The sequence below is a fragment of the Lycium barbarum genome, chromosome 1 (genome assembly GCF_019175385.1).
Source record: "Lycium barbarum isolate Lr01 chromosome 1, ASM1917538v2, whole genome shotgun sequence".
NCBI classification, from domain to species: Eukaryota; Viridiplantae; Streptophyta; class Magnoliopsida; order Solanales; family Solanaceae; genus Lycium; species Lycium barbarum.
The window spans coordinates 123,033,539-123,045,948 of record NC_083337.1 but is presented as its reverse complement, the minus strand read 5'-3'; the positions used below and the strand labels follow the sequence as shown (position 1 = coordinate 123,045,948).

Here is a 12,410-nt window from a genome sequence, read left to right as displayed (position 1 = left end):
AAATTCAACATCCCCGAGAATTTAACTCGGCCAAATTCATCAACAACCATACCAACAATACCAACAACCATACCAATAACATCAACAACCATTTCAAAACACATTCTAACATTAGTAACCTTCCTTTCAACATAATTCATCACTATTTAATTTAACTTCGTACATTCAAGCCAAGATCGGCACTTACATATTCACTACTAATTCAAGATCATTCTAATACAATTCAAAAGCATTTCATACAATTCTACAAAATATTCAACAATCCCACCAAAAACCATACTTCAACCGAAACCTCCAATCTTCGACACGAACATTCACAACACATTTTTATCTTCCAATTTCATCAACAACAACAACCATTTGCACCTTGACAACTCCATTCCCATAATTACATAAAATTATAATAAAAATCACATAATTTCCTACAACAACTTAACAACCAATTTTCATGCCAACTTGAACTATTATTCTTCCATTTACATCACAAGGCCACAACAACATAATTTAACATACTAAATAAATTTCATTCTTCCCCCCTTCACTATACCCACACACGGCCACACACCCACACACCCACAACAAACACATTTCATACTTTACATTCATTTCCATATACTACAATATATATATATATATATATATATATATATATATATATATATATATATATATATATATAATTCTTCCAAGACAAAAAGAGTAGAATCTTTACCTTTTTCCAATTTTTCCGCTTGCCAACAAAAGTACTTTCTTGCCTCAAAATTTATATCACGTTGAAGAGGGTCTTGAGCTTAGTAGGAATTCAAGAAAATTATAATTTTTGGACCCAAGATTGATGGCTCAATTTTTTTCTTCTTTTCTTCTCCTAGGGCCGAAACCCCCTCTCTCTCTTGCTCTTTTTTTTTTTTTGTTCTTGAAGCTTCTTGAACAAAATGGATACTTGTGGCCCTTTTCTCTTATTTAACACATGGATTAAATTTTTATGGGCTTGGGCCAATTTTTGGTTGCTATGGCCGGCCACCCACATGGGTTTGGGCCTTTTTTTGTGATTTTTCAAGCCCAACTTCTTATAACTAATATTTGAAATTCATGAAACTAGTTTCCGAAATTCCAATTTTTCCCTTAGCCTTCCTCGATATTTCCGTCTCAATATTTTTCATGAACAACATATATATTAAATAAAATCAAAATATTGTCGTATCTCTTACAAGTCACAATTTTTCCAAATTTTCCGAATGTGCAAAATTACGGGATATAACACTATGATTTTCTAGTCGGGCATGCCCTTGGAATAGAGACCTGAGCCCGAGTTTTAGAGATAGAAAGTGTCTTACCCGGTGTATAAAGGTACTCGTAGGTGTTCCTGGAAATTTACAGGATTAGAAGTTGAACGAATCGAATCGACGCCATCTGAACTGAACTGGAGAAGTCTACAGACACCAGTCATCATCGACGAGGCCGTTAACATTTTGACAGGCCATCATTATTGCAGCGTCGATGCGCTTCTGCAGCCCTGAATCTGCAAGCACAGGTCGACGGAGCACGTCGACGGGCCGTCATTAATGCTGCATCGATGTGCTTCTGCAGCCCTATGCAGGCGCTGGTCGACGGAGCACGTCGATGGACCATCGACACGTCGACGGGTCGTCGACCCGCTCGTCGAACCACACCGCTGTAACGTTTTGGCTTTGTAGTATAAATATAAAAGCCACAACCTTATTTCTCATTTTCCTCCATTCCAAATCAGAGAAACCCTAATATGTGCTCCTCCAACATTTCCATCATTATTAGTGGAGATTTGGCAAGATCCGAACCCCGTAAACCCAAGCTTATGAAGAAAAAGGTTGTTTCTAGGGTTTCTTCAAGGTTGTGAAGCTTAGGAAGTTAGAGTTGAAGTGATTCTTGTAATCTTAGACCCCTCAAGGTATGCAAATGATTCCTACCCTTGTATTTAAGTTATTTATCAAGGATTTTAGTGGTTTTAAGCAAAGAGAGGGTATTTGTGGAAGTGGTAAGTTGATGAAGGTTAAGATAGTAATTTGGGGGCTATTTTAAGAGATGATTGGGAATACATTTTAGTGTATTTCTATATGTATATATAAGTGTTGTTATTTTGTTGGATTGAATGGGAAGTGGAAGGATTGTCAGCTTACAAGGGAACTGTTGTCCATAATTCGTTAAGCTCTATATGTATTTAAAGATGGTTAGTAAGCGGGGTAAATAGTCTAATTAAGACCTATGTTATCTTAATTGTAGATTTACAAGTTCAAGAGGTAGAAGTTGGACGATTGGATATACTTCAATGTATGTTAAGGCTATTCTTTCATTTGGCATGATCCTATAATATGAGCTAATAAGCGAGTAAGCGAGTTTCCATATTACTTACTCTTATAAGCATTAGGAGTACTTCAGTCCTTGATGTTCATGTACCCCATTTATGAGTGTTCCTTCTGTTCATGGTTCCAGTTCTATGTATACAGTTTATTCATGCATTACATTCATTATATATATCTATGTACATTGACCCGTGACCAGAAGGCGTTATATACGTGAATATTAGATATATGTGGGGTATGAGAAGATAGATAAGCGTTATACACGCTTTACCACCTGATCAACTGGTGCACCATGATGATGATATAGGGATCGGGCTGCACGTACCGCAGCAATGTATATGATGATGGCCGCAGAGAGGCTGATATGATATGATAGGATGCCATAGAGGCTTGAGAGGCGTTATACACGCACATATATATAGATGCATGACGTTCATTGATAGGCATGAACATAAATATTATGCGCCCACAGAGGCATTGTCAGTTACATAGATTTTTCCAGATACATACAGATACTAGTTCATACAAGTACATGCAGATAGTTATTTCAGCTTATGAGTTCAGATCTTATTCATGACTCTTATCTATATATATATATATATATATATATATATATATATATATATATATATATATATATATATATATGTTGTTCTTATGCTTTTCATACTCAGTACATTATCCGTACTGACTCCCCGTTGCTCGGGGGGATGCGTTCATGCCCGCAGGTACAGGTAGACAGACAGGTGGTCCAGCTTAGCAGGACTTTTATCCAGCAGCGATTAGTGCACTCCATTTGATCGGGAGTTGCAGTCTATTTTGGTATGCCATTCTTTTGAGATGTATATAGATGGGTATGACGAGGCCCTGTCCCGTCCTTTCCATAGCTTTTATTCAAGTAGAGGTCTGTAGATAGTTGTATGTATTAGTTAGATGATGTAGCCTTGTCGGCTTCCATTAATTTGTGTATAGTATATGTAGCAGCCTAGCTAGCTTGCACTGTTCTTTCAGTATGTAATGTATATACAGATTGTTCAGAGTTCATGATATCACCTATTTATGAGGTCAGTTTAAGTCATTTATGGGCCCTTGATGTTCAGTGAGATTCAGATATGAGTATAGGGGTGTTTGGTAGCTAGAGGTCAAACACTCGTCACGACTCATCGGTTTGGGTTGTGACAAGTACAAACCATATATACCGGTAGATATCATAGGCTGACTAAGATTAGTATCATGCATACAATCACAAAATCAATAAAATAAACAGATAGGCACAATAACACATTATCTTAAGGACTATCAACATAAATCATCCAACACCGAAATATCAGCCAACACAGGGATAAGGTAAATCCACACAAATAGTAATCAATAAGAGTAACTTAACCCACTTAATAACCAAACACAATCGTAAGCCACAAATTTATCTCAACTCTGTCACATATCCGTACACACATGCTAAATGGTAGTGTTTGACCCATTAGCCATAACCTGCAGGGGACCCATGGTGTCCATGTACCCTCTCTCCGAAATCTTACCTCGGATCACGAGCCTTTAACTTAGGCCACGTCCTCACCCCTGTCAAATGTGCCTTTTCATATTTGTATATCTTTCTCATCATAATATATTTCTATTCCACAATCAATAAGGAACGTGAACAATCAAGAATCAATATCAAGGAACACAAGTCACCATGTCACAAGTCATGTCAAGACTCAAAAATCAATTCATCAATAAACACGAATAAGGGATTACTCCAAGTCAACAAGAACAGTATATATGAAATCCTTCTTTATCATTTTATATCAATTCATCATATAATTAATCAATCTATATCAAACCATAGGATTTATCAACCACACTTTATGCTTCTCCTATCAATTTCGTATCACATACAATCGACTAATTAAAGTCTAACTTAAGTAGACCGTAACATACCTCAAAGTAGAACTGGAATAATGTAATCATTCCACGATAGCTTTCCCCTCTCGCAAAGCTTCTGAATGTTCAAAGTCTAGAAATATAGAACTATATGAGTATTCAAGTCATATGCTCACACAATACAACACACTGGAGAAGAGAACCCAATTACATTGTACCCCTTTTAGTGGGTGAATTATCACTAAGCATGAATTCATCATAACATCAACCCCAAACCATGATACTATTCCCTGTCACGACCCCACTAGAAGTCGTGACGGGTACCCGATACTACTATACCGAGCACCTCTTATCTCACATGTATGGACGATACCGTCATTTCTTTACTCAACACCATCATCAATAGTATACTCGTAAACAAGTGTCAATAAACTTTACTAACATATTATACAGCGACAAGGACGAACAAGATTGTGAAACATCTGACTATACATATCTGTCTACGAGCCTCTAAACAAGATACATATATGCACAAGGAGGGCCGGGTTCTGCTGTGCCCAAATATATACACAAAAGTAGTACCGATAAACTGAAGCTCCGGAACAACTGGAGCGCTCTCAATATATCGCTGGTGGAGCTCCTAGGGATCGAACCCGTCTACCTGCTTACCTGCGTGGCATGAAACACAGTGTCCACAAGAAGGGACGTCAGTACGAGTAATGTACCGAGTATGTAAGACATGAATAATAACATACGAGGGATACATAGCATGAATAATGACATAAGGAAATATAGAGCATATCATGAGATAGAAGAGCAACCAGTACGAGTGCCTTTTGGCGGGTACCATGCATGCTTAGTGCTGCGGAACGTGCAGCCCGATCCATTTATATATTATATTGCTGCGGAACGTGCAACCCGATCCATTTATATATATTATATTGCTGCGGAACGTGCAGCCCGATCCATATATCCCGCGTCCGGGACGATATCATAATATACCAACTGATCAGGTGGCTATGCGTCTATAGCACCTCACCTTTTCCCTTACCCCATATACTTATACATATATCATGTTCATGTATCATATACATATATCATGTAAGCAGCATGCAGGAGAGCCCAAAGAATGTTATGTCTCTATCGGAGTGACGTAAGGTCGGTAACCTCCGAATATATTATGGAATAATCATCATGGCTTTGTCTCACCTTGAAGGCTCAGAAACAAGTTTCGGGTCAATCCGATTTAGTATAAGAAAGTTATGAGCGTTTGAAGTACAAAACCTTCTACGAACATTTCAGAAGCCATTTTTGGAAAATCAAAGCAACAATCATGTTAGGTACCTTTCGAATATCGTTATGGATCAAATCAGATAGAGCTTTTGGAACCATATGTACGTATCAAAATGTATCAAAGACTTGATGGAATAATCAAACGTGCTATCATTTGAAAATCAAGACATTAGTCATATCAATTATCTCTCGAATGCCATTCGGAAACATATCAACCGGACTTCGGACATCATAGATACGCATCAAGACCATATGAACCAGCTTATGGAAATCAAGAACGTTAGCCATCCTAGTGGCTCTAAGAATAGGAATCTCTTTGAAGTCATACCTATACGTCATCTACTTGTTTCATAATGATCATGCCAAAAGAAAGAAAGGGTAAGCCTTACATACCTTGCCCGCTTCTTAGGCTAATCCGAATTTAAATCCTTGGCTTCACAAGATCTACAACAATATTAGTATATACCAAACTTTAGCTATAGATACTTAGAAGTTCAATCTTCAACCAATACTTTATTTGTAGAAATTTCGGCAGCATTTCCCCTGTAAATACAACTAACCCCGAGAATCCAACTCGGCCAAATCATCAACAACAAATCCGAGAATTCAACTCGGCCAAATTATCAACAACAATACCAACAGTTATTCTAACAATATCCACAATCAATTCAAACGCATACTAACGTTAGCAACTTCTTTCTGCAAACTTCGACGGCGTTTCATTTATGTTCAATTCACAATTGCTCACATATTCAAGTACTAACCAAAACCATTCAAACAATATTCAAGAACACTTCAAACAATCCGCACAATATTCAAAATAATCCAACCAATATGCCATTCCACCCGAAATCTTCCAAATGCAACAAGAACGATAACAACACATTTCCTTCCTTCAAGTTCATGAACCATACCAACAATTTACACACTAACAACATCATTTTCCATAAATACAAGAAATGATTTTTTTTTTTAACATCACATTAGCTTCTAAACAACTCTCCAATACTTACAACTTTAACTAGAATCATCAAACTTTCATTTCCATCATAGATTCCATTACAACATCCACAAAAATACTAAGTAAAATTTGATTCATTCTCTTCCATACCACACCATACCTACACGGCCACATATAGCATTCATATTTTCATGAATTTCATCCACTTTTACATACTACAACATACATAATTATCCATAACATATAAGAAGAGGATTAAACCTTACCTTTTTCCCTTAACTTCTCACTTGGCTAGAATTTGTAGCTTGCAAGAATAAATGTTTTACTTGCTCCAATGACCACTTCACTTTGCTAGGGACCTTCCAATTGGTTGTTTAGCTAGAAGAAAATAATTTTTGATCAATTTTTCTCCAAGGTTCTTGTTTGGTTGGGTATGGCTGAATGGCCTCTTATTTTTCTCCTTCTCTTTTTTTGTTCTCCAAGATTCTTGAAATTTCTAGGGATAAAGATGAAAAATATGATGACTTAGTCATCTTTTATCTTATTCATTAAGCTTCTATGTGGGCCTAAGCCCACTCCATTTACGCGGCCCAATTGGCCTATTATTTCAAGAATTTCAAGTTTTCCAAAATCAACTTTTAACCCCAAATTTTCCTTAAGATTTTCATAGGCCACCTTGTGAATTTCCCTTTTTAACCCTAGCTTTACTTAATATTTTCACATCAAAAATTTTCATACACAACTTGTGTATTAGACAAGATCAAAATATAGCCTTGTCCTTAACTTCTTGCAATTGTCTTGAATTATCCGAATCTACAAAATGCGGGATATAACATTCCCATTCATGGGTTCTCTAATCAATTCAACCCTTTTTTTCTAGCAGTTTTTATGCTAAAGTTATCATATTTATGAAACCCTAGGTCGTAATCAACAATTTCCACCATTAATAGACAAGTTCTCATCCTAGAAAGCGATAATATATACTCCTAGATGATTAAACAACAATAAAATCAACAACCCATTCATTATTCAAGGGTTTGCTTAAGTTCTAGGGTTTTATCCCTTTCATTCACCATTAATGGACCTTTAAATAGTCATGGGATCTAACATGATGATGGAATTAACAAATTCAAGGGTTGAGACTTACCTTTCAAGAGCACTTTAGCCATAGCCTTAAATTTTTGCTACAGTAGTTCTTGGAAACTGTTTTGGTGTTAAGTGGGGAATGGGTTCGGAATAAAGAATATAAAACACAGTTTCTGCATCCTGTCGACTGCTGCAGCGGTCTCGCTATAGAGGCAAAGCTCTCGTTATGGCGGTCCTCATTAAAGTCCCGCCTCCCTGCCGCGGTCTATTTTGACTAGTAGCTCTGGTTTTTGCACCAGTTTCACCCAAAAATCCCAACACCAATCCGAGGCCCTACAGATGCAAATGCGACATGTACAGATACATAAATATACGCTAAGGACTCACCTGCAGCCTCGGAATTCCCAACGGAGGTCTAGTTTTTCTAAGTCACCCCCCATAACAACCTAGCGGGTCGTTACAGTTGGGCCTCTGTCCATGTCTTGGTAATTTCACTGAAGTTTTATGGGCCTTTGTTTGATATATATAGTCTAGTGTGTGTGTTTCTATGTGCAACTTAAAGACAGTTTCATGCATAGGGCTATGTATGAATAATTTACTTTGTTTTCTTGGATAATTTGCTACGTTTAGATGCTCTCTAACCACATTTTTCTTTTTCTGCTCCCATGTTTGCATAGAACTATCATCACGGGTCACTTGGGTCAAATATATACTTCAAGCCACTGTTGGGCCAGAGGCTCAACATTCCTATTTCTTCAATCGAGTCAGATGTTTAGAAGGCCCAACCATGGGTGAAAATGGCAACTAGTGGGCTTCAATATACCCACTGGCCTAACTTTCTCTTTTCATTTTCATAAAATGTATATGTGCATGTATATAAAGGATGCTTGTGTAAATATTGGAACCCGAATGGATACGAGCTTAGAAATTTTAGACAAACGATGTATATCTTTTAGAACGTATAGAAACCCTCAAATGATTTCAAAATCGAGACCTAACAATAGATAAATGATATATCTAGAATTCGAACGAGATGATTTTTACAAATTTCATTTTTTACAAAAACTGAAGGTTGAAACAGTTTAAGTTGATCAGGAACCGATAAAATGAAAGCAAATTGGACAATTTTGAGAGAAACTTCACCTTTTCTTCTTTCATCTCAGGGATGTATAAAGACCAAAACCTGATTTCAATATCGTTAGTGTTGTGGAAATGGATTTTAACTTATTCAAAATGACTTAACGGATTTTCCAAAATATTTTTGGGCCAAGCCCAAAAATATTTTGTTTGAGAAAAGGATTCAAAATGGAGTGGGGTTGACCTTCAAAATGACTAAAACTAAAGTATATCATTTTAAAAAGAAAACACTTTCTTATATACTTGTATAAACCCATGGCATTTTATAAGGGAAATATACTCAAAGTTTTCAATAAATTTTATAAGGACAAAAAGACATAACATTGGCCCAAGTTTTAGTTGAGTTGTACTTAAGAGAAAATTTAATTGTGCTATGGTCTGAAAATGAAATGACTTCAACGCTTATATACATTTTCAAAAGAAATCTAACTCTTTTACCATTAAATAAAGGATTTTTGCCAAGAACACTTTATGATAGGCCATGACATTTTTTTTTACATGAAAGAGAACCATTTTAGAAACTAATTACAATTAATGACACATTGAAGCTCGAAGGTCAACCGTATTCTATGGACCCTTAATACTAGGGTGCTTAAAACCTTCCCTACGGGATCACCAGAACCCTTACCTCAAACTCTGATTTAAAAATGTTTTTTCTCTTGTTTGAATAAACCCTTTTAACTTGGTTTTCCTAATTTCCCTTATAAATTAGGTGACAACTCTAAAAAATATAAAAATCCAATAGAGTCCGCAACTTCAAAGTAGCTTTTATGCCTCGCGTAAAAGTGAACTGTAAAAGAAACAACGTGAAGGTTTGAAATACAAACAACCCCCACCAGTTCACATCTCTATAAGAAGGGTAAGAAACAACTACATAACTATGGAAGATGAACTTGTTGCTTTTAACAAAAGGCCATCTATCTTTGATCAACTTGGAAAATCAACCATAAGAATTCTGTAGTTGAGAGATTAGGGTCGTTGAAGAGGGAAAGCAAGCTTTGGAGAAACTACGAGATAGGAAATCATATGTTTTTCTAAAATCTCAAAATATCTCCAAGAATTTTCATAGTCTGATCCTTTCTAAAATGAGGTGGCAAATGAACCTTGTGGTCTCATATGGAAAAGCACCTAAAGCAATGTCGCATATTGTGGTCTATACCAAGAAGTGTGATGAAAACAATAAAAAGTGTTGAATCATTCATATTATGTTATTGTACAAGATGAGAGGGATACTTCATCTCCAATGAAAGTTGACGAAGAGTTGGAGGATATTTCCTGCTGTTTCCATATATATCTTTCAATGATGGCGAACCTCAAGAAGATGAAGACGATAAGGTTGCTCTACCCGAACATAAAAAAAGGATAAAAATAATAGTTGATGCATTGAAAGAGGTAAACCTTGGCATCAAGGCCCACTTATGTAAAGTCTTTACTTGCAGCCATTGAAGAGAGTGCTTACGTCACGTTACTTAAAGAGTATAAGGATGTATTTCTTCATCCTTATGTGATGACCTATTTTGCCTAAGTCGTGCGGGCACTTACCTTCCCACCTCAGTAAGCGGACCCTCAACCCAACAATGAATAAATACATAAAAGAATGAAATTAAGCAACGAAATAGAATAAATACGTAAGTCTTACGATATATATATAAGTAGCAGAAAAGTGCGGAATGACGATAACACCCCCAGGGTCTAGTCTGAATAACACAAGAGTATCTAAAAGGGAAATAATACAATCTAGTATACTAATACATAAAGTGTCTATGCCTCTGAATAGAATAGGACATAAAGATAGTAAAGTCTTCAAGGCAGCGGACGGCCATACTCACCCTGGAAACTCGAAGAGTAAGCTGAAACGACTATCAACCACGCGTCACAGAAGTGGATCCAACCTGATACTCTGCATTCATAAAAGAATGCAGCAAGTGCAGGTTAATACGAACAACAGTACTAGTAAGCATCATCGGCCGAATAAGCTTAGCTAACGTAACTCAGATAATAAAGCAGATAAGCAAATAAACAAACAAGTATAAAACAAGTAATCCACGTATCCGTCATCACCTATGTAAAGCATCTAATCCCAAATGTGCCAAGTCTGAATATATTTAATCCAATCCAACATCACAATACAACACTAAACATCTCAATCAAGTCATAATGAAATGCAATGCAATAATGTATGAATGCAATGCAAATGCGGTGTACACATGTACTCCGAACGAAAATATCGACGTTTCGGTAGCACAACTAGTGTGACTCGCAAAGTCTAAGTGCCACCCATCTCGGATCATTACCCAACAGACAGACAGGACCCAAGATCTTTGCCCACGGGGGGTTCTCATCGGCACCACCCTGGGGGACCTGCGAAGTCCATGCACTATCAACGATTGTGGAAATAACATGGAATATCAGCCATGCAACAACGATTCCGGAATGAACATCGGATATCGGCCATCTTACATAACTTAAGTAAAAGAGTTTCATCAAGTATCCATTTCATACAATCAACGATTCCAGAATGAACATCAGATATCGGCCATCTCACGTCACTCAAGTAAAAGAGTTTTACCATTATCATCAGTATCCCAACAGGTATCATGAAATTGAGAGTGCGTGGAATGCATGTATCAACATCAACAATCATGCTCAATATCACAAGTACCAATGATGGGCATGCCAATGATATATCCAAATCGCAAATACCCATAATGGGTATGCCAAAAATATCGTAATCAAGACGATAAACAGAATCTAGTATCTATCAACAACTCATGGCATCAAGCCAACATAATAGAACAATCATACACAACACAAGGGAGTGGCTAGTCCCAACAAACAACCGAGCCAAACCTAAGGCAATATCCAACCCAACTTCAAACCCGAAGGATCACATGTTCTCTCCGACAATATAATCTAAATATGTGTTTCGTTATACGAAGTCTCACTAAGGGTAAGCCATAACCTACCTAGATGGTCGAACCGCAACACCAACAACTCACTCCTTTGCCTTGCCTTTCCGCTGAACCTCAGAACCAAAGTAGTCTAAGCATAATCAAAATCTAGGTTAGAAATCATGAATAATGATACTAATATTGCTACTATTCAATTTAGGTCAATTCCGACCCTAGAAATTGGGAAAACGGGCCCACAAGGGCACAACGGAAAATTCAGAAACAAAATATCAAATTAGGCACTAGGTGATCATAACCCAGCGACTAATTGCTGATTTAACTCAAGGATTAGCCTAATTTCTAATTCTGAACAAAACCCCCAATTTGGGTATAAACCCTAACTCTTTGATTCCGAAATTCAATACTAGAAATGGAAGATATAAGATTAATACGCTTAGATTCATCAAAATCTAACATAAACATCATCAATTTATCATTACTAAGCCTAAGGAAAATGTTCATCAAAACCCTCTTCCAACTTCCATCACTAAGGGATTATTAAAGGGAAAGGGAAATTTAGGATGATTATGATTAAAGGAAGAGTAAGGAATAAGTAAGATTTACCTCCAAGAATATCTCCAAGAACTGTGCCCCAAAGCTCTAAAGGCTTATTTAAATAACATTTAATGGAATACCAGGCCCATTACTGCTATGACGGTAACGGGGCTGCAACAGCGGCGTCGCAACAACGCCTCCCGAACCGCCCCAGCGGTCTGGGCCAATGTACTTCTTGCTGCCCCAGCGGCCAATCATATTGCCATAGCG

General features: G+C 37.0%; 1 protein-coding gene across 3 annotated transcripts in view; it reads left to right on the top strand.

The window, feature by feature from the left end:
* The window catches only part of LOC132637185 (uncharacterized), a 28,723-nt gene extending 20,218 nt beyond the window's left edge, over positions 1–8,505 (top strand). For 2 of the 3 annotated variants that reach the window (XR_009581536.1, XR_009581535.1), the window contains one exon: positions 3,065–3,408. Coding sequence is in view for 1 of the 3 variants with exons in the window: in XM_060354318.1 (XP_060210301.1) it covers positions 8,235–8,333 (99 nt within the window). In the remaining 2 variants the exon portion in view is untranslated. Of the gene's footprint in view, positions 1–3,064; positions 3,409–8,234 lie in introns of those variants that run through there. The other variant, XM_060354318.1, reaches the window with a different exon arrangement.
* Positions 8,506–12,410: the final 3,905 nt, after the last annotated feature.